Source organism: Gossypium hirsutum, chromosome D11 (genome assembly GCF_007990345.1).
Source record: "Gossypium hirsutum isolate 1008001.06 chromosome D11, Gossypium_hirsutum_v2.1, whole genome shotgun sequence".
Lineage (NCBI taxonomy): Eukaryota > Viridiplantae > Streptophyta > Magnoliopsida > Malvales > Malvaceae > Gossypium > Gossypium hirsutum.
Window position 1 is genome coordinate 61,063,603 of NC_053447.1, and position 23,430 is coordinate 61,087,032.

At 38.4% G+C, this 23,430-nt stretch overlaps 3 protein-coding genes across 3 annotated transcripts; 2 read left to right on the forward strand and 1 right to left on the reverse strand.

Annotated features, from left to right (window-relative positions):
• Positions 1 to 1,181: 1,181 nt before the first annotated feature.
• LOC107958664 (kinesin-like protein KIN-14S) lies at positions 1,182 to 16,035 on the forward strand. The gene is made up of 12 exons (XM_016894492.2): positions 1,182 to 1,376; positions 1,464 to 1,514; positions 1,929 to 2,059; positions 2,176 to 2,260; positions 2,362 to 2,622; positions 2,730 to 3,009; positions 3,274 to 3,435; positions 14,135 to 14,350; positions 14,462 to 14,499; positions 14,607 to 14,770; positions 14,865 to 14,978; positions 15,063 to 16,035. The coding sequence occupies exons 1-12, from the start codon at positions 1,328 to 1,330 to the stop codon at positions 15,795 to 15,797; spliced, it is 2,286 nt and encodes a 761-aa protein (XP_016749981.2). The 5' UTR covers positions 1,182 to 1,327; the 3' UTR covers positions 15,798 to 16,035.
• A 1,364-nt stretch (positions 16,036 to 17,399) lies between these two features.
• On the forward strand, positions 17,400 to 20,763 carry LOC107958665 (uncharacterized). The gene is made up of 9 exons (XM_016894493.2): positions 17,400 to 17,879; positions 17,967 to 18,054; positions 18,145 to 18,258; positions 18,602 to 18,684; positions 18,872 to 18,986; positions 19,453 to 19,544; positions 20,148 to 20,213; positions 20,319 to 20,412; positions 20,500 to 20,763. Exons 1-9 carry the CDS (start codon positions 17,602 to 17,604, stop codon positions 20,608 to 20,610), a joined length of 1,041 nt encoding a protein of 346 aa, XP_016749982.1. The 5' UTR covers positions 17,400 to 17,601; the 3' UTR covers positions 20,611 to 20,763.
• Positions 20,764 to 20,799: 36 nt separating this feature from the next.
• LOC107958666 (uncharacterized) lies at positions 20,800 to 23,401 on the reverse strand. Its single transcript, XM_016894494.2, has 7 exons — positions 22,968 to 23,401; positions 22,769 to 22,849; positions 22,496 to 22,533; positions 22,195 to 22,274; positions 21,969 to 22,052; positions 21,667 to 21,775; positions 20,800 to 21,385 (listed from the first exon to the last, which is right to left on the reverse strand). Exons 1-7 carry the CDS (start codon positions 23,229 to 23,231, stop codon positions 21,244 to 21,246), a joined length of 798 nt encoding a protein of 265 aa, XP_016749983.1. The 5' UTR covers positions 23,232 to 23,401; the 3' UTR covers positions 20,800 to 21,243.
• Positions 23,402 to 23,430: the final 29 nt, after the last annotated feature.

A 23,430-nucleotide genomic window follows, 5' to 3' on the forward strand; every position in this document is an offset into this window, starting at 1 on the left:
ACCAAAATGTGTCACGTGGCACATCCAACCAATTACAATGTGCCATGTGGTAATTAAGTTTATTTAAAATAAAAATATTAAATTTAAATTAAAAAACACCTTTGTAGATTTATTTCATATTCTCCAATTGAATCATTCTTTCTAAGCCCTTATATTTTTCGAGTTTTGAAATTTTTGTCTTAACGCAAATAACAATCGTTAATCTATTAATTAGATTTTTAGTGAGTAATGTATGAAAACAACAAGTTGACATGGCATTACACATATGATAATATGTTCGGAAAACAAAATTTTGAAATAGCACAACTTAACTTAATGAATTTAATAGTTATCAATTGGTGAAGCTTGGAATTTAAAATTTGAAAAGTATAAGGACAAAAAATGATCAAATTAAAGTACGATTAAATCCACAACTTTAATAAAATACAAGGACTAATAGGATAATTTAACCTATATTTAAACTTAGACTAGGGTAAATGTAGAATAAATTCAAGTTTAGTGATAAAAACAAACCTATAATTTTAAAATTCAAAATTTGAAATTGAGAATTTTTTTGAGTACATTTACGATCGGTTCACACACCTATAATAAAAATAAATCATTATCAACTCACATATCATAAATATGATTTTTCTCTAATTCGAATTCACGATGTGGGTTCTTGAGGTAAACACCCAATGCCCTAGACCAAAAGTTAGGATTTAAACTTGTGAATTGATGAAATTTTTCGTATTAATTAATTGGGGTTAAAAACTTATGATTAATATATTTTCCCCTACATTTGATAATTAGGTCTACTCTGTTACATGTAATTTTTTCTTTAATCCACTTTACTATATGAACTTGACAATTATGTCTATTTTAGTCCATAAACTTGAATTTTATAAAAATTTAATGATATGACATTTTGAGATTGTGTCATATTATCATTTAATAATTTTTACAATTTAAATAATTATGTGACACAATTTCATATGGTCACGTTTATGGACCAAAATGAGCCTAATTATCAAATAAATATACCAAAATGAATAAAAAAAATACAAATACTAAATTAGACCAAGTTTAGAGTCAAAAATTAAAATAACCCGAAAAACTACCCGAATCCAAACTTTAATAAGAGAGATGAAGATGAAATAGCCGTTAGAAACAGCTATATCATCAATCCGACGCCTCACGTTCGTTCATTTTTTGAATTCAAAATCTAATCCAACGACTTCACTTTCTCGCTACCTTTCCTTTTCTCAGAATTCCTCCCATCTTTATCTCTTTCGTCTCTCAATTTCTATTCTTGTAATCGACTTCTTCTTTTTTCTTTTTGTCTCTAATGGTTGAATTGTGCTCGGAGAGTTGCCACCAGATCGTTATCGATAAAGGTTAGCGCTTTTTTTGTCCTCTGCTTTTCGCCTTCGATTTTACTTATCGAATTTTCTGATTTGTCTAAAAATTACGTGTGTTTTTAGACCAAACAGTGGAGAATTGCGAGTCAAAAGCTTCTCCAAACCCTGTCAGAGGTTCGTTCTTTCTTTCTTGATCTTAAAGAATGCATGTAGGCCAAAATTTTAAGAAATATTCGCTGGATCGGAAAGAAAAATTAATGATTTGAGACACTTTAAATGCTTGAAACCCTAGAAAATGCTTACTTGGATTCTGCTTATTAAGATGATTGATGAGTATTCTGACTTGCGTGTCTAGTTCAAAACTTGGAATATGTAGCATATTAAGTTGATTTTAAGCTTTCTTTTCAATTAATTAAAACTTTTGATAACAGTTCATAAACCTTCCGAATGCCTGGAAAACGTGTTGTGATTCTTCGGTCTTATTTTATTGGTGCAGTTGTATGCTTCAAATGTTAATATTTGGGACGAAAATTCTGTTCGTTACTTGTATAATTAGAATACTAAGGTAAATTTTTGGCTGTTTCTCAGAATTATTTGAAGAGAATACCGATTCCATGGATGAAGATACTTTATCCAACATGAATCCAGAAATTTCTCCGGCTGGGGGGCCAACACTTCCCATATTACAGAAAGTTATTAATTTGAGCAACAGTGTTCAGGTAAAACAGAAAAGGCTATTGATTTTCATAAACTTGATAACTTTCTTCTTTATGTTCAGAACTAAATAGTGGTTCAAGAACTTGAATTTGATAACTTCCGGTACATAATGTCATAGCATTTGAAGAAGGAGCACGAAATCCTGTCTAATCAAGTGAAGTCTTTTCCTGGCCATGACGTAGTAGGAACTCTTCAGCTCCTCAGTAAGTAACTACCCAATAGATTGAAGAAAATACTTATTGGTTCTGTTCTTTTTAAATTTTTTTTTTGTATGAATGGCTTTTCGCTTTCCTGTTTTATATAGATGATGAATATGAACTTCTGAAGAAGAAATACCTAGATGAGTCATTAGAGAGGAAGCGCCTATACAATGAAGTGATTGAGCTTAAAGGAAACATCAGGGTTTTTTGCAGATGTAGACCACTAAATCAAGCTGAAATTGCCAATGGTTCCTCTTCTGTAGTTGAATTTGACTCGTCCCAGGACACTGAGCTACAGATAGTTTCTTCAGATTCCAAGAAGCAATTCAAGTTTGACCATGTATTTAGGCCTGAGGAAAGTCAAGGTAACCTGCGTCCTTTTAACTGAGTTTACTATTATTATCCGGGATCTCTTGAAAGTTTGCTATAAATACTTGTAATTATCTGCTTTTTTCTTTTTTCCTTTATGCAGAGGCTGTATTTGCACGAACTAAACCCATTGTGACTTCTGTACTGGATGGCTATAACGTCTGCATATTTGCTTATGGGCAAACTGGAACGGGGAAGACATTTACTATGGAGGGAACACCAGATAATAGGGGAGTTAACTACAGGACATTGGAGGAGTTGTTTCAAGTTTCTGGAGAGAGAGGTGGTGTAATGCAATATGAGCTATTTGTCAGCATGATGGAGGTCTACAATGAAAAGATAAGGGACCTTCTAGGAGAAAACTCCAACCAGCCTACTAAACGGTTAGTTCCTAACGTTAATTTGTGTGTAGTTGGCTGCTGGTTGAAAAATACACACTTGTATCTATCTTGAGCACCAGTAACTTTTCGTTTAATGAAGAAAGAAATCCATTGGCACAAAGAAACTATTCCTACGGGCAATCCATTATGATGACATCGTTGATACTGGAAAAATAAAATAAACCTCATATTTTCTGATCAATATATCTGTTAAAACGTTTTAAGAACCCCAGTTTTTAGAGTTTGAAGTCCATTATGTTGATAAAGGTTGGATGTCAAGCAAGCAGCTGATGGGACACAAGAAGTTCCAGGACTTGTTGAAGCTCGTGTTTACAATACAGAGGAAGTCTGGGAGCTGCTGAAGTCTGGGAGCCAGGCCAGATCAGTTGGAGCCACTAACGCCAATGAATTGAGCAGCCGTTCTCACTGGTAATACCATGTGTTTGTTTTGTTTCTGAATTATGTGTATGATACTAGACTTTTTGTGTGTTACGAACCAGAATTTTGAAAGTAGAAAAGAGAGTGATCGGAGAAGAAAGGAAGAAGAATAGAGAGAAAATTGAGACTTGAGAGTACTGGTTTTTCCTTCTTTTCATTCATGTCATACCTCATGCATTACATGCAGTTTTTAAAGAAAACTAACAGAGTGATGTGGACAAATTCTGTTGTGATTAAAGGCACCGTATAACTAATCTTCTAAACTCCCCGTTTCAATTAGACTTAAAGATTCCCTCCCCAAAACTCCCCGTTTCTTTAAAATACCATTTCTACTAATTCTTCAGCTCGTAACAATACTCCTCCCCAGAAAAACATCCTTGTCCTCAAGGATGAAAATAAGGAAACCTAGATTCCATTGCAGTGAGTGACTCCCATGTGGCATCTTCAGGGAAAGAATCAGCCCATTCGATTAAAACTTCAGTCACGACTTGATTTCCTCTCTTAACTATCCTTCTGTCCAAGGTGCAGATAGGTTCCTTGGGCAAAACACCAGAAGCATCCACTAATGGTAACTGCTGTTGGACAGGAGCTGATCCAACATGTCTCTTTAATTGAGAAACATGAAATGTTGGATGAATCCGAGAATGTGATGGTAGTTGAAGAGTATAGGCCACTTGACCAATTTTCTTGATCACCGGAAAAGGGCCTTAATACTTTGGAGCTAACTTCTGGTTGGTAAGTTTCCTAATCGAGTGCTGTCTGTAAGGCTGCACCCGCAGAAATACCATGTCACCCACCTGAAAACTTCTTTCTGAACGGCCCTTGTCGGCCAATTGCTTCATACGACTTTGTGCTTTCTTAAGACAGAACTGTAATAACTTTCTAGTAGCCTCCCTAGCTTGTAAGCTGCGATCCACCACTGCAACAGAAGAAGTACCAGCCAAGTAGGGCATGTGCATGGGTGGAGGTTGCCCATATAAGGCCTCGTATGGAGTGAGTTGAATGGAGGAGTGAAATGATGAGTTATACCACCATTCGGCAAGAGGTAACCATTTCGACCAAGTTGCAGCTGTTTCCCCTGTCATACACCTCAAGTAGCTCTCAGGACATCGATTTAAAACTTCTGTTTGGCCATCCGTTTGAGGGTGGTAGGCCTTAGACAACAGAAGTTTAGTGCCTGATTTTCGGAATAGCTTTTGCCAAAATCCACTGACGAAGATTTTATCACGGTCCGAAATAATAGAGTCAGGCATGCCATGAAGTTTGTAGACATGGGTTAAATACTCCTGAGCCATTTCTTTAGCTGTATACGGATGCATCAGTGCCAAAAAATGACCATATTTAGTGAGATGGTCAATCACCACGAGAATTGAGTTTTTCTTGTCTGATGTCGGCAACCCTTCAATGAAATCCATGCTGACTACAGACCATGCCCGGTCAAGTATCGGCAACGGCTGCAAAAGACCAGGAAAAGCCACGTTCTCCCCTTTGCATCTCTGACAAACAATACATTCTCTGATCCATCTCTTAACATCCCGAGTAAGTCTCTTCCAATTAGACCTGTCCATGGGCCAGGCGGCTCGGCCCGGCCCGACGGCCTGCCCGAAATATGGGAGGGTTCGGGTAAAAATATAGGCCCGAAATATGGGCTTGGGCAAAAAAACGAGGCCCGTTTAAAAAATGGGCCGGGCTCGGGCTCAACTTTTTTGGCCCGGGTCCGGCCTGGCCCGAATATAATAAATATATATTTTTTATTTTTATTTTTTAATTTTAAAATACTTTAAAAATATTTTTATTTTTATTTTTTTATTTTTAAAATATTTTTTGTGTTTATTAAAAATCGGGCTGGGCCGGGCCGGGCTCGGGCTTACTCTTTTTTTTTCGGGCTGGGCCTGGGTAAAATTTCAGGCCCATATTTCGGGCCGGGCCGGGCCCGGGCCTAAGAGTCGGGCCAAAAATTTTTTCTGGGCCCGGCCTGGCCCATGGACAGCTCTACTTCCAATACACTATGCTCGAGAGTCGCTTCTTGGTAACATATACCCCTGAATATCCACCAACAGCACTCGCATGAAAATGAAGGAACAATTCGTGACGCAACTGTGGATTCTTCCCAACTACAATCTTTCCTTTACGAAACAGAAATCGGCCATCCCATGAATATTTTTTATCCTGAGCCTGTGTAGTCAATTGTAACATATCTTGAATCAACTTCTGTAGTCAACTGTCGGGAGTATAGGATTGTTGTACTCGTTCTAATAGGCCAGAAATAACCGAACTAGTCGACAGTTGATAATACTGGCACTGTTCCAGTTGTGGTTGTCGAGAGAGAGCATCAGCAACTCGATTATTAATTCCTTTTCTATAAGAAACTTCGAAATCATATCCAAGCATTTTCGCTATCCAACGTTGCTGAAACAAGGTAACGACCACTTGTTCTGATAAAAATCGCAAACTCTCGTGGTCTGTATGAATTTTGAAATGTCGACCCACCAAGTAGGTGTGCCACTTTTGAACCGCCGGTAGAGCCGCCAGCATCTCTTTATCATAAATCGACAAGGCTAGATGGCGCACCCCAAGAGCCTTGCTATAAAAGGCCACCGGTCTCCCTTATTGCTGCAAAACAGCTCCAATACCAACCCCACTGGCATCAGTATCCACTGTAAATTCCAATTGAAAATTTGGAAGTACCAGTACTGGAGCTGTATACACCGCTTGCTTCAGCGCCTCAAAAGCATCAGTAGCCTGATCAGACCATTCCCATCCATTCTTTTTCAGCAGATTCGTCAATGGACGAGCGATCACACCATAATTACGTATAAACCTCCTGTAGTAGCCTGTTAGGCCAAGGAAGCTATGCAGCTCCTTCACAGATTGAGGAATCGACCATGATAAAACACAATCAACCTTGGTCGTGTCCATAGAAACTGTGCCTTCATGCAAAACATGTCCCAAATACTGAATGCAGGAAGAACCGAAGCAACATTTTGATTTTTTTGCATATAGTTGTTCTCTTAAAATAAGAACAGGCCTTAAATGGCACATGTGCTCCTCCCACGAATTTGAATACACAAGGATATCGTCGAAGAACACAAGCACAATTTTACGTAGTAGCGGTTTGAAGATAGAATTCATGAGAGCTTAAAACTAGAAGGGGCGTTTGTGAGGCCAAAAGGCATGACGAGAAACTCGTAATGCCCTTCGTGAGAACGAAATACACAAGGATATCGTCGAAGAACACAAGTACAATTTTACGTAGCAACGGTTTGAAGATAGAATTCATGAGAGCTTAAAAGCTAGAAGGGGCGTTCGTGAGGCCAAAAGGCATGACGAGAAACTCGTAATGCCCTTCGTGAGAACGAAATGTTGTCTTGTGCACGTCCGGTTCCCACATACGAATTTGGTGGTATCCCGACCTTAGATCCAATTTAGAGAAAACTCTACCTTCCCCGAGCTCATCCAATAACTCCTCAATCACTGGAATGGGAAATTTATCTTTAACAGTGTGCTGATTTAATTGTCTGTAGTCCATGCTACGCACAACAGCCTCCAACTCCCATTTTTTTTTTTACCATGACAATAGGAGAAGCAAACGAACTAGTGCTATCGCGTATGATCCCAGCATCAAGCATTTCCCGAATAAGCTTTTCCATTTCATCCTTTTGGAATGATGGATAACGATAAGGCCTTATTTGATTACTGTTCCTTCATCCCTTAGGGAAATTTTATGATCATGCAACCTATTGGGTGGTAATCCTTTTGGAACCTGGAAAATGTCCTCAAATTCACTCAGCAGTGTGTGTAGTTGGTTCTCCGAATCCCTGTTCCTCTCGGTTGTCAAGGACATTTGCTCGATTGAGCTTAAAAGTGCAGTAAAAGGTCCCATCGAACGCCCCATTGCTGCAAAACATTTTGGATTAAGCTTCAGATGCTAGTGATCCCGGAGTGATGCCTTGAATAACACGACTTCCCTGCTAAATTGAACTGCATGGTCAGAGAATTAAAATTCCAAATGATATCCCTAGTGCTAAAAGCCACTGTACTCCTAACACCATATCGCACCCCTTTAACGACAAGACCATAAAATCTGTTTCAAATTTGTGGTCCTGTACCACCCACTTAACCCCTTTGCAAAGTCCCCTCGTAAACAGACAACTACCATTTGCTACATAGACTCATAGTTGCTCTTGGTGCCATACTGGTAAAGACACCCGATTGACCAACTTTGAATCTATAAAGTTGTGTGTACTTCCTGAATCCACTAGTATAACGGCCCAAACTGACCCTACTCGAGCGGCCACCCTCATCGTATTATACCCCTATGATCCAGTGAGAGCATGTATTGAAGCAATGGTTAGCATGTAGCAATCACATGTTTTATTATTATTATTATTATTATTATTTGGATGTAATGATGTAACTTAGTTGTATTCCAACTAAGTTTGTTAGTGGTAGTAGGTGATGATTTATTTTAAGTGGATGTAATGATGAAACTTAGTTGTATTCCAACTAAGTTGTCAAGTTGTAAGCTTGTATAAATAGGCTTTATGCCATTTTAAAAAAAAATGAATGAATTCAATCAAGATTTCATCCATATACTCTCTATTTTAGCTTTGCTTAAAATTTATTTCATTTTTCTTCTTTGTTTCTGCTGCAAGTCTCGATTCTTGCTCGGCAAGCTTTTTGTTGAACCTTGCTATTTGTTGCACTTAGCTCCAACAATTGGTATCAAGAGCCTATTTCTTAAGGGATCTGTTATACAAATTCATGGCTTCATCAAGCTTTTCACCAGCTGCACCTCAAGTCTTCAATGGAGAAGGCTACCACATATGGGTGGTTAAAATGAAGACCTACCTACAAGCTTTCGATCTGTGGGAGGTAGTCAACTCAGATGTTGAACCAGAGCCACTTAGAGGCAATCCAAAAGTGGCTCAAATCAGGCAGCATGCTGATGAGAGGACCAAGAGGCACAAAGCCATGTCTTGCATCCAGAACTCAGTGTCAGATGTGATTTTCACAAGGATTATGGCCTGTGAATCACCAAAATAAGCCTGGGACAAGTTGCAAGAGGAGTTTCAAGGGACAGAGAGGACAAGGCAGCAACAGTTGCTGAACTTAAGGAGAGATTTCGAGAATTTGAAGATGAAGGAAGAAGAAACTATCAAGCAGTACTCTGACAGGATTATGGCTGTGGTTAACAGCATAAGGCTCCTTGGAGAGCAGCTTAAGGAAGCTAGGATAGTGGAGAAGGTTATTGCAACTCTGCCCGAGAGGTATGAGGCAAAAATCTCATCTCTCGAAGACTCAAGGGACCTGTACACCATCTCCCTGACAGAGTTGATCAATGCTTTATATGCTCAAGAGCAAAGAAGAGCAAGCAGACTGGAGGAGCATCAAGAAGGTGCCTTTCAGGCAAGAACAAACACTGCCTACAAAGGCAAGAAGGCCTGGAGAGGCAAGCCAAGGACTGATGTTGCAAGAAAAGAGGGTCAGACTTGCAAGCACTGCAGAAGGGCTGGTCATCCAAAAGAAAAATGCTGGTTCAATCCAGATGCTGTATGTCAGCATTGTAAAAAGAAGGGTCATGTTGAGAGAGTCTGCAAGAGCAAGGCCAAATCAAGGCAGAGTCAGTTTCAACAGAAGAAAGCTGAGGCTCGAGTAGCTAAGGAGGACAGTCACCAATAGGAGCAAGTCTTTGCTGTGTTATGCTCAGCTGCTCAAGAAAGGTTCTCATCTGGTTGGCTTCTAGACAGTGGATGCACCAACCACATGACACCTGATGCTGCAATCTTCAAGTCTTTAGACAGAAGCTGCAGAACTAAAGTCAAGATAGGAAATAGACATTTTATTCAAGCTGAAGGCAAGGGTGATGTGCTGATATGCACCCCCACAGGTGCCAAAGTGATTTCAAATGTGCTTTTGGTGCCTGAAATTGACAGAAACCTGCTCAGCATAGCTTAGTTGCTGGAGAAAGGTTATTCTGTTGTGTTCAAAGACAACCAATGCCAAATCAATGATCCAAGTGGATCCAAGCTGATGGCAGTTCCTATGGCTGATAAGAGCTTTGTAGTTGACTGGACTAGGGAGTCAGACATTGCCTACACAGTCACATCAGATGAATCCAAGCTTTGGCATCAAAGACTGGGACATGCCAACTTCAGATCGATGGCTCGAATGGTCAGAGAGGACTTGGCTGAAAACTTCATCAACTCAGTGGATCATGATGATGTGTGTGAAGTGTGTCAGCTAGGAAAGCAGGCCAGACTCCCATTTCCCTCGAATCAAGCCTGGAGAGCCTCTGAAAAACTCCAACTGGTGCACACTGATGTGTGTGGCCCTATGAGGACTGAGTCATTAAGTGGAAACAGGTACTTCATACTGTTCATTGATGATTTTTCAAGATATTGCTGGCTTTATTTCTTAAAACAGAAATCAGAGGCGGCCTCAGTGTTTTGGAAGTTCAAGACTGCTGCTGAGACTGAAACAGGTTGCAAGCTGAAGTCCATAAGGTCTGATAATGGGACTGAGTACACCTCAGCTCAGTTCCAAGCCTTCTGTGATAAGGCAGGCATCAAACATCAACTTACCAACACATATACACCTCAGCAAAATGATGTAAGTGAAAGGAAGAATAGGAGTTTGATGGATATGGCCAGGTGCTTGATGATTCAGAAGAATCTGCCTAAAGCACTATGGGCAGAGGCAGTTAACACTGCAAACTACATTCAAAATAGGCTTCCAACCAAGGCCTTGGATCAGAAGACTCCATTCGAAGCCTGGTTTGGATTCAAGCCATCACTGGCTCATCTGAAGGTCTTTGGATGCATCTGTTATGCTCATGTACCTGCTGTCAAAAGGGACAAATTGTCTGAAAGGGCTCGACCTGGTATTTTGGTGGGCTACAGCACTGTTAAGAAGGGCTATAGGATCTTGGATCCTTCAACAAAGAAAGTGTCAGTTAGTAGGGATGTGATATTTGATGAAAAGTCATGTTGGAACTGGGAAAAACATGAACCTGAGGAAGTTTCAGAAGGACTTGCAGCAGATCAAGCTGAGCCAGATCAAAATGTTTCTGAAATGGACATTGATGATGAACCAGCTAGAGGAACAAGACCATTGACTGAGATTTATGAAAGAGCTCATGTAGCCATAGCTGAACCAAGCAATTTTGAAGAGGCTGAAGCTCAGCAAGAGTGGAAGCAGGCAATGCCTGAGGAGATTAGCATGATTGAGAAGAACCAGACCTGGGAATTAGTTGAAAGGCCAGTCAAAAGGAAGATAATTGGGGTGAAATGGGTGTACAAAGCCAAGCAAAATGCTGATGGTACCTTGAACAAACTGAAAGCAAGGCTAGTTGTCAAGGGGTTCAGTCAGAGGTATGGCCTGGACTACCTGGAGACCTTTGCACCAGTGGCCAGGCTAGACACCATCAGATTACTGATTGCCTTAGCAGCACAGCTCGAGTGGAAGATCCATCAACTCGATGTGAAATCAGCCTTTCTGAATGGTTTCTTAGATGAAGAGATCTATGTTGAACAACCACAAGGGTTTGAGATAGCTGGCAGAGAGCATATGGTCTACAAACTGAAGAAGGCCCTATATGGCTTAAAACAGGCTCCAAGGGCCTGGTACAGCAGAATCGATGGCTACTTGACTAATTTGGGATTCGATCGAAGCAAGAGTGAGCCAACACTGTATGTCAAGAAGCAAGGGACACAAACACAGCTCATTGTATCCCTATATGTTGATGACCTACTGGTGACAGGAGGAGATCGAGCAGTGCTGGTCGATTTCAAGACCAAGATGCAAGAAGTATTTGAAATGTCTGATCTAGGGGAAATGTCTTATTTCCTTGGAATGGAGGTGACTCAAGCACAAATTGGGATATTTCTAAGTCAGAAAAACTTTGCCACAAAGATTCTGACCAAGTTCTCCATGCAAAACAGTAAAGCAACTAAAACACCTGTTGCTGTTGGAGAAAAACTATCGAGCCAAGGTGATTTTGAGAAGGTTTGTGAAATAACCTACAGAAGTCTAGTTGGTTGTCTGTTATATTTAACTGCCACTAGACCAGACATAATGTATGCTGTAGGATTGCTCTCAAGGTTCTTGCATTGTTGCAATAAAAAGCATTTACAAGCTGCTAAGAGAGTGCTTAGATATGTCAAAGGCACTTTGAGCTATGGTTTAAGGTACAGCAAGGAAGGAAATCTGAAGCTGGTTGGCTACACTGATAGTGACTGGGCTGGCTCGATAGATGACATGAAAAGCACCTCAGGGTATGCTTTCAACCTTGGTTCAGCCATGTTTTGCTGGAGCTCGAAGAAGCAAAGTCTAGTGGCTCAATCTACTGCTGAAGCAGAATATGTGGCAGCTGCAAGTGCTGTCAACCAAGCCATTTGGCTAAGGAAAATCTTAGCTGATTTGAAAGTGCATCAAAAGGAAGCTACTGAGATCTTCTGTGACAACCAATCTTCAGTTGCAATTGCTAAAAATCCAGTGTTCCATGGAAGAACAAAGCATTTCAGCATCAAGTTGCATGTTGTTCGAGAAATGGAGCAAGCTCAGGAAGTGAAGCTGATCCATTGTAATTCTGAGGATCAACTTGCAGACATTTTGACTAAAGCCCTTAATGTCACAAGGTTCGAATGTCTAAGAAGGAAGCTAGGTGTTTGCTCCATGCAAACCAAGGAGGAGTATTGAAGCAATGGTTAGCATCTAGCAATCACATGTTTTATTATTATTATTATTATTATTATTATTATTTGGATGTAATGATGTAACTTAGTTGTATTCCAACTAAGTTTGTTAGTGGTAGTAGGTGATGATTTATTTTAAGTGGATGTAATGATGAAACTTAGTTGTATTCCAACTAAGTTGTCAAGTTGTAAGCTTGTATAAATAGGCTTTATGCCATTTTAAAAAAAATGAATGAATTCAATCAAGATTTCATCCATATACTCTCTATTTTAGCTTTGCTTAAAATTTATTTCATTTTTCTTCTTTGTTTCTGCTGCAAGTCTCGATTCTTGCTCGGCAAGCTTTTTGTTGAACATTGCTATTTGTTGCACTTAGCTCCAACAGCATGCAACGATATTATCGGTGATTTAAGACTCCCTTCCTCTGCGCCCGCTTCTTCCAGTTTCTCTGAACATTCTTAAAATTCCTCAGTCTCACTGTCAGAAAGAGATTCAAGCAAAAACTGATATAACTGAGACTTCATGCACTTATGTTCCGCATGGTATTTAGCTCCACACCAAAAACAGAGGCCCTTTTGTTTCCTTTCAGCCATCACTGCCGGAGAGATAGACTTAGACCCCGATTTGTTAGATGATGCATTGCTAACAGAGGGAGGACTCACTACCGTTTTTGTAAGAGAAGAGGAGTACCTGGAATTGACCGATGTGTTGGTCAAAGGTCAAGGTGAGCTAACCCCCCATGCCGTTGGTCCCTTCCCCGAATAAGAAATGAGCACTTCGATCTTTCTAGCCAACTGGAAAGCTTCCATCAATGTCGATGGTTCAAACAGATCGAAGTAGTGGCCAATCTCAGCCTTCAAGTTACTAAGAAAAATACTGAGAGCGTAGGACTCCAGTAGATGCACTTGATTTAGTAACCCAACAAACAAATCCTGATACTGTTCAACGGTACCATGTTGTTTCAAATTAACCAATTCCCTTATCGGATTGCCGAACTGTCCACAGCCAAAACGAGCCTGAAGGCTCTTAATGTACTCCGCCCAGGACAACATTTGCAACCCACCGTTCCTCTGAGAATAAAAATGGTGCCACTCCAGGGCTCGGCCTTCTAGATTCAACATTACAGTGCGGACCTTACTAGCCTCCGGTGTACCTTCTGCCTCAAAATATTGTTCCAATTTTGTCCACCACCCCCTGAAATCAGTACCATCAAACTTAGGACAGTCCAATCTGCTTCGATTAACAGCCGCTCCCGTCACATAAGAGTGATCCTTCCAGTATACACCACCCTTATCCGTAACCACTGGTTCTGCTGAAACATGGGATAATTCGGGTTCCTTAGGTAAAAACCCCGGAGGAGCTCCCAAAACCCCTTTACCTTTATCTGTCGCAACATTCGCCGATGAACCCGTGGGTGGAGGTCCAAAGTATTGACTTAATAATGTTTGCATATCCCTTCGAAACTCAGTCTTAAAGTCCTGCAACCGCGTCTCCATTTTAGTCTCCAAACGGGTCATTTCTTCTTGAAGTTTGGAAATGTCCTGTTGCAAACTTCCGACCTCCTTCTGCAAACGAGTCGACACACCATCGCCCGCCATGTAGGGATCGTGACAGCTCTGATACCTTTGTTACGAACCAGAATTTTGAAAGTAGAAAAGAGAGTGATCGGAGAAGAAAGGAAGAAGAATAGAGAGAAAATTGAGAGTACTGGTTTTTCCTTCTTTTCATTCATGTCATACCTCATGCATTACATGCAGTTTTTAAAGAAAACTAACAGAGTGATGTGGACAAATTCTGTTGTGATTAAATGCACTGTATAACTAATATTCTAAACTCCCCGTTTCAATTAGACTTAAAGATTCCCTCCCCAAAACTCCCCGTTTCTTTAAAATACCATTTCTACTAATCCTTCAGCTCGTAACATTGTGATCTAATAATCGGAAATTTTTACATATATGTTTTACTAATAATGACCAAAAATTTGTCTCTTGCAGTTTGTTGCGTGTAACTGTAAGGGGAACAAATTTAATAAATGGCCAAAAGACTAGGAGTCACCTGTGGCTGGTAGATTTGGCTGGCAGTGAGCGTGTGGGAAAGATTGAAGTCGAAGGTGAAAGGTTGAAGGAATCCCAGTTCATAAATAAATCTCTCTCTGCGCTTGGAGATGTGATTTCTGCCCTTGCATCCAAAACTAGCCATATTCCTTACAGGTTTCTTTCCCGCCTATCTCTCACTCTCATGCACACACCATACATAAGCTCAACACGTAAATTCTGTATAATATTAACACTTTTACTCTTTCTACTTTTCCATGAAACCAGGAACTCGAAGCTCACACATATGCTACAGAGCTCTCTAGGTAAGTTTTTATCCCACCATAATTTCACTTTGATCCCCTATATCTGATGATGGTTAGCCTAATGGCAAACTTCAAAAAGATGTTGCTAACTGAATCATGAAATGCAGGAGGAGACTGCAAGACTGTGATGTTCGTGCAGATCAGCCCAAGTAATGCAGACCTTGGGGAGACCCTATGTTCATTGAATTTCGCTAGCCGAGTTAGGGGGATTGAAAGTGGTCCTGCCCGCAAACAGGTGGACCTTGCTGAGGTTTACAAGTATAAGCAAATGGTATGACAAATTGATTGAAATTTAAAAATCCCCTTTCCCTTCCAACTTTTTGAGTGGACTCCTCAATTTGACCTTTGGGATTATTCATTAACAGGCAGAAAAGCTAAAGCATGATGAGAAGGAAACAAAGAAGTTGCAGGATAATGTACAGTCCTTGCAGTTGAGACTTGCTGCCCGAGAACATATCTGCAGAAATCTCCAAGAAAAGGTAATTATCATTAAACACTACCAAATCCAGTTGCTTTCTGAGATGTAACTATTGTCAGCATCACTTTCATTTATTTGACTACAGGTTCGTGACCTTGAAAGTCAATTAGCGGAGGAACGGAAAACCAGATTAAAGCAGGAAACAAGAGCTTTTTCTGCTGCTGCGGCTGCTTCTACTAGATCATTTCTTAGACAAGAAACAGAGAAGACCAAAATGGAGAAAAAGCCACCACTGGTTCCAACAAAACTGAGGCAACCACTGCGAAAAATCACCAATTTCATGCCTCCAGCATCACCTATGCTAACCAACAGAAAGACGACTAGAATGACCATGGCATCAGTACCAGAGGCTAAAGAAAATAACCTCAAAACCATGATGGCACCAAGACGTAATTCCATTGCTGTCAGACCACCAACAACCACTACAGCAGTTCGTCAACCTAAAAGGCGAGTATCAATCACCACCTTCCGGCCAGATTCACACATGACAACACCACTCCGCAGCTCTACTTCTGGTTTCAACCATAGCAGTACAATGGATAGACCATCGTTGATGCGGGATCCGAGGAAGGCAAGGTATTCAAGATTGTTTTCTCCATTGCCAAAGCTACCTAACCCATCGGAGACAACACCTGCAGCCATGAGAAGCAGTAGCAAGTTCATGGGAAGTCCTCCAATGCAGGTGGGTTCGTGGAAGCCGAAGCATCCGACCGTGGTTGCTTTGCAACGGAAATCGTTGGTTTGGAGTCCACTCAAGCTCAGGGGCACTCAAAGGAAGCAATCATTTTTGCCATTACGACCTTCAGCTGAGAGGGAATGATACCTAAATAACAGCAAATATGCTTCTCTGCTGCAACATTTCATTCCTCTATTATATGGTCCACTATGGTGTTCCATTTATCCATGTTTTAGGCTTCTTGTCTAGAATTTACATGAAGCTGATAATCAGTGCCTCATATTTTATCTAAACAAATGCATAATTGTAAAATTCTTGTAAAAACCATCATTTTAGTGAATTTTGGAATCTTAATTTTAGTAGTGATTAAGCTTTGATTCAAGTAACATATGATACAGTTTTATTCCATCTAATAGACGCCAGTTTTGGATTTTGTTACTTTAAATCAAACACCTATTGCGGTACTGAAGTGCAAAGTTTTAGGCAATCTATACTATTATTAACTTCTTAATTAGGTTGGTCTCACTAGTTATTAAACTTTGACATTCATACTTTACTTAGTGATGGCAATGGGTATGGCCGCTTCGAATTTTGCCTGTCCCAATCCCGACTTTACACTCTAATGCTATGTCCCGACTTTTATCTTTAGACTCAAAAATTAATTGAATACCTAACTCACTCCGAGTTCAAATTTTTTCTTGAAATTATGATTAATAAAAGTTAAAAAAGTTGGAAATTCGGATAACTTCCCATTGAATTTTATGTGTTTTATTATTATTATTATTTTTGTTCAACATTGAATTTGTTGTGCTCATGGTTTACTTTTTGAGTTATTATGATATACAATAAAGATCATATTTGGGATGATTAAGTAGATATATATATATATATATATATTACGACAGTGAAGAAAAAATAAAGAACAAAAATGAAAAGGAGACTTGAGAAAATAAATTAAAAAGAGAGAAGAAAGAAATTAGTGTGAAATGAAAGTAAAGGTGATAAAATGATATGGGAATTTAATTTTGTAAATATCCCGGGGTAGGATGGTTTCACTCTGAACTCAACCCAATCATTTTCTAAAACTAATTTGACCTGAAACCCGGTTTAAAAATAAAACGACCCTATTGGATTAGATCAGCTTAGAATTTGTTGGTTTTGAGGTTTTTTTTATCAACCCTATACTTAAAAACTATTCTTTTTAAAAATTAACAAATATTTTTATAATAATATTTTCTTTATAAAAAAAACAATTTAAACTTAGAATACACATTAAACAACTATGCATGTGAACTTTATTCCCGAAAGAGCACATGTGAAACTTGAATCATATTAACAAGGGTTATGTGTATATATATAAAAGGAGATCAAAATATCAAGGTTGTTTAGATCGGATTGGACAGAGAACTAGTCAGTGTATCGGTCTGGAGAAGAGTATTGAACCGGTTGATCGGGAATCAATACGGACCAGTTGAATTGGAGAAAAAATCGATTGAATTGGGCGGTTAAACCTTTATATTTCAAGGGTTAATGTAACTTTTTACCTTTGAATTGGACAATTAAGTGTATTTTGGTATTGCACCTTTTTTTTGTTCACTTTGATACTTAATATTGATAATTAGATTTATTTTGATCATTGACAAATGTAAAAGTGTCAAGTTCATATATTAAAGTGAAAAAAAAGTATAAGTATCAAAATGAACTTAATTATAAAGTTAAAGGGCGAAAAAATATTAACCTTTTTTTAAAGATAAAGACGTTTTATTTATAGATGTTCTGTGAAGGTGTGAAATAGTGGCAACAGAGGATTCGTCTATTTCACACCTCATATTTCGATACCATTAATTAAATTTTAGAAAGAAAAATAACACCTTCCAAATTTTGATAAACTTTAAAGAAATATTCTTTACCACCATTTGTGAGTTGATAATTTCTGAGTTGTACTTTGATGGCTGTTGCAGCAGCTAGCTGCTTCAACAACACTTGCTTCATTACTTTGAAACCCAATAGTTCAATCTCAACCACCAACTTTCCCTTATCTTTTTCTTATCCAATCTTCAACGGCTGCAATGGGATTTCAGTGACCAGAATTGGGTCTAGCTCAAAAACATACGCCAAGTTTGAGAAATTTCAAGGTGACCCTTCAGAAGCTAATGGTGAAGATATTATAGTATCTTCTCTACAAACCCAGGAACAAACCATTGAAGAAGAAGAAGAAGATGACAGGTTTAAATTTTTTTTCATTCCTTATTGAAGTTTGATTAATCAGTTTGATGTATTTATATATATTGGTTTCTCTTTGATGGATTTCAGTTGTTTGCCATCTGACTTGGAGGGTGCAGTGAGGCAATCAGGTGAAGCAAGTGCCTTGTTTGTGTCTTCAGGAGGAATGAGAGCTATTGTATGTGCCAATTAAAGATATAATTTAGTTCATTGAATTGAATGCAATTTTTGAAAATTGATAGATTGTTTTTTTTTAACAATTTTACAGGTTGAGCTCCTAATTCCTCAGTTACAGTTTCTTGATGATGAAGGTGCTCAAGCTGAGCTTTGGGAATTATCCAGAATTTTCTTGGATACACTTATGCAAGAAACTGGATGTCAGGTTAGTTGGAATTTCATGCAGCTTAAAGTTTAATAACCCTAGAAAATTAGAAGCTTTTTTATGTTACTCGAAGTGGGGTATGATTAGGTTTTTCCAAGTTTTGCTATATATTTGGAGGATTTTGGAGATCGTATCTCCATATTTATGTGTTAGACACGAGTGTCGAACATAGGTATTTCAAGAAGAACGAAGAGTGCGAGCAATGCAGTAGCTTCTTGAAGTAATCAAGATCAGTTTTTTGTATACTGTTTTGATTTTTAACACAGAGACCTTTGAATTGCAATTCTTCCATTGTTAATCAATTTTGACATACAATATCTGGTGAATCAATTTTGATTGTCAGAAAGTTAAAGCTATATTTCCTGATGCTGGAGCTGCTGCATTACTGAAATATCGATGGAAAGATGCTGCTTTTGGATTTGCCAGGTAATTGCTTCCAATATTTCTTTTAATCATTCAGTTTGTTAGCGAAATTCGTACTGGAAACTTTATTGCAATTCTTTAGTGCTTTTATGGAACAGATGAGTAACTCAGGACTCAGAAGATAACGTTTCAGATTCGCATATACTAATGCAATTCATGCTTGTGCAATTCTCTTTTTGTGTTTATCCAGTTTGAGTGATCGGAAGCCGGTAGAGAGCCAAGATGAGATTATAGTCATGCTTGTTCCTGATTACCAGATGTTGGAGCGCGTACAGAGAATTGCCTCGGAACTATCAGATGATCCGGTACCAATCTAACTTTGCTTTATATTGTATGTGATGCAGTGTTTTTCATTCATGCATTTCCTGTTCTAATGATGCGAGGACTGTATTCGTCCTCCTTAACCCCCTTGGTTCCTTGTTTGATTTGCAGAACATTATTTTGCAACTTTGGTTTTCTTTGGTGGTGATTCAATGCTATATGTATTGCAATCAATCACAATACGAAAACAGTCACGACTGCAACTGGTTACCCTTTTTATTGTGTCAATGGTGCCTTAACATGTATTGAAAATTTTATTTGTCCCAAATTTTTACAAGGGAAAGACTATGCATTAATGCAACTTAACTGTTAATATCCATCATTAGCCAGTTAGTTCATGTCATATAATTGCATCAAATTGGTATCTTTAAATGGCACAGAAATATTTGTTAAATTGAAATCATAAAAAGTACTGTTTTTTCATCATAATCTTTTTTCGAATGTCGGTAGCCTAGGCCTCTTGTCATGTGGAATCCGCGTCTCATAAGCGAAGATGTTGGGGTTGGGGTTAATGTTCGACAGCTAAGGCGATACTTTTTAAGGTAAACCTTTTAGTATATTTGCATAATGATGTAAATTTTTTTGTTTCATTCTTGTACTTTATTTTGATTTCTCTCCTTGTTAAAGTTCATAAGAAGTTTCATGGTATATTATCCGGGTGTTTTTTTTTTCTATAAAGCTTTCGTATTTGACATTTGTACCTTGCACTTATTCAAATATAGGTATAAGGATATGGTCTTCGTAATATAATTGGAAAAACTTGGAAAAAAATTTAGTATACCAATTATGAGACACATGCCCCGAGTGCCAATAAGTCGATTTAAATTAACTTAGCTCTTTTCTTAACTAAATGTTAGGGCATCCACCTCCACCTCCACCTCCACCATCTGTTTCTTTTTGAGTACTGAACTTGAATTATATTTAACAATCTTTGGCTTTCACTTTGTCCCCAGCTAGTTCATTTCAGCCCACATTCCATCTAATCTTCCCAATCTGATGTGAAATATAAGGGAATCCTTACCATCCCAGGCTAGCCATTTGTTTCATCTCGTCATCAATCATCTATATTTTTGAATTGTTAAACTATCATTTAGTGGTTATATTCGCGGTAATTAGTAATAAACTCTATATCATTTGTACTGCAGTTCTTTCACGACCGTTTACTCAATGAGACCTTTGGCAGCTGGTGCTGTGTTTAGGTGTTATCCAGGGTAAGACTCGTTTAAATTTTGTTACAGTATTCATAATATCAACTTGGTTAACTCTTAATTTCTTGCCTTTCCATGCTTGAATTCTCTCTTTTATTTCATTTCCAGATTGTGGAAGGTGTTTTACGATGATAAAGACAGGCTTGGAAGATATTTGCTTGCAAAAGAACTTGTGAGCCGTCCCGATGTGGAAGAACTCGAGGTTAATTTGCTTCCCAAACTTCTAAATCTCTCTGGGGAAATTTGGCATAAAAATGGAAACATCTTGAACTTTGTTTCATCTTTTCAGATAATATTCGGAAATGCAGAGGAGAAGTCCGAGCAAGGTCCATCATTTTTTAGTCAAGCTGCAGGCATTTTCTCTTCACTAAATCGATTCGTGAAAGCCATTTCAAAATAATGTCCTGTTAGTCCGTTTCTTTCGAAATCGTTCAGGCTTAATGCATTAAAGTTTGGCTTTGTATGTCTTCTCTAGCAACTAGCATGTACATTGCACTATAAGGTGCAAAGAAATATTTTATGATACAATCTGAATTCACATATATTTGGAGGATCTTATGCTCATACTCATATCTGAACACGCATCAGAGAAAAGTGTCAAACATGGTTACTAACATAGGTCTCCATTAGAACATTCCTCTCTTGTAGTCGGTTTTCGGCCAAGAAGACAGTACCATGTAAGTAAAGTGTCTACAGATAGAGAGAAAAAGGATTAAAAATTTCAGTGGAATCACATGCATGACTATAAAACCAGTTTCTACAAATATACATAACAAGGAAAATTAGTCTTCCAGTTCCTCAGCTGTGGTATTTTCTTCTCCAGAAACCAACAGAACATCCAAGGTTTTAGCATTGTCAATGCAAGTCTGTTGTCAGTTATCACTGTAGTCTTCTGTTCAGCCACCTCTCTCCAAAGAATTGCATACGAAACAGCTGTTGGCATGTGCACCTATATTACATTCTTCGGTGCGAGCTGAAACATTAGCTAAATGCAGCTTTGGAGGATCGAAGATTACTTCGAACCACTCATGGATCAAAACCAATCAACATTTTTGGTGGAAGTTTTCGGTTGCTTCTTCGGCTTTTGGTACCTATTATTTTCGAACTTGGCTTTAACTATAAGAGAATAAAGCAAGTCTGCTTCTGCTGAAATGTCGAAAGGCACGTTCAGGATGCTACATAATACAAAACCATATATCATATTCTTGCATTAGTGAAAAACCAATAATAAATGTTTAATGCAACTAAAGGATTACTTGATCCAGAAGCAACAGTCTATCTAGTTTTCAAAAATCATTGAACGTTAGAGGAAATAAAATTGAGCTGCTAATCAGATCAAAGCCACGAGACATACAAGGTCTGGTATTAGGATTGCCAGGTAATTATAGATTATAGCCTTTTACACTCTTAACAAGGTAGCAATGAGAATTTGTTGGAGGATATTAGAGATGCATACCTATCAAGTAACTCCTCCAGAATGATTCTTTGTGAAGGTGTCACAAAATGGATGCAATTTCTCGGACACTGACCAACTGCAAGCTGAACTCGATAATCTTCACCATGTCCTGATTAAATTAAACAGATGATTACTTTAAACTCCACCGAAAATGAAAAAGAAACTGAAAAAGTTCCTGACTAATATTCTCTCAGCTTCTTTTCTTATATGTTATGAAACTACCATATTATCCATCCCTTCCAGTACTAGAAAGGGGACTACAACACAAGTTAATATGAGAACCTGTTGGTGAATATACGAACCTTGAGAAGTTGCACGTGCTGTTCCGGTCGAAGGATCGTATGAGAATGCATGAGGGGCTCTCTTTACACATGAATATGGGCAACCTACGGATGTTTTCAGAACAATGTTGCTAAGAGGACAGAATAAATACTTATCACATTATGTTTTATGTAAAATAACTAGCAATATACTTAGCTTGGACAAGGTTCTGCCATAATTAAACCAACTTGAACTCTCATTAATTACCTATGCCAACGCAGAGAACTTCGTTAACAAAAACATCAAATGCTTCACTTTCGGGGCTGTCGAAGGGATCTAAGCATTCCCTAAACAATGCATAAATCCAACAGTTAACATTGCAACCCAATAATGTCCCCATAAAATAACAAAACAGAGAAATGAAAGAGCAATAGATAAAAGAACTTTTTCCTACAGTCAACACATCCAAGAATGCCAAACATCAAGCAAAATATACCAAATCTTTCAAAATTAGCAAAAAAAAAGTTTCTGAACTCTTTATAAAGAAAAAAGAAAGTGAGAAAATCACCTCTCAATGATCTCGGATCGACTGTAATCACATAACATCTGCAGGGCATAAGAATCCAAAATTTATCACTAAATTTCTTATAGCAAAAAACATATCAAAATGAACAAACTGGAAACCCCAAATCATTTAAACCTTACAATTTAGAAATTATAAGAATATTTTACAGTAAGTAATGAAAATATATTACATTATAACCAACATAAGTTGGAGTCCAATAGAATGGAAATTAAATGATAAAGTTAATTGGGAAAAAAAAAACCTAAAACTAAAAACCTCATAGGCCTGGATTACACGGCGGATCATAGTATCAGAATCTCCTCCATCTTTGTTGACATCAGGATGATACTGCTTAACCTTTTTTTCCAAAAAAAAAACATAATTAATTGCCAAAATAAAGCAAAACAACTGATTATTTATAACTTGCAGATAAAGTTTGAATTTAAAACAGATAAAAGTCTAAATTTATTATTACTTTGGCGCGGAAAGCAGCTTTGAGCTCGGCGGCAGAGCAGTTAGGATCAACGCCGAGGACGGCGTAAGCGGAGGAACTGGAGAGAATCGGAGGAAGAGGTTCTTCTCCGGTTCTACCTCTGGAATTAACTGTCAGTCGGGAAGAGAAACGACGACCTGGGGATCTTACCGTAAATTTAGAGAAAATTTGGCCGTTGAAATCTAAACCGGTTGCCGGAAGTGGAAGAACTGGAGAGACTGAACTGTACAGACACAATAATTTCATTCTTTCTCTCTCTGGATTTTGATTCAGTTGGTGGTCGGTAATATCTCTTTTTTGTTCTTTCTTTTCGGGTTAATTAACCAAATGTACACAAACTATCTTCCAAATTCTAGATTGGTCTCTGAACTTTATTACTCTAAATGAATCCTCAAAATATCAGTATTCTATCAATTAGGTCCTTTTTTCAGTTTGGCTGTCAATT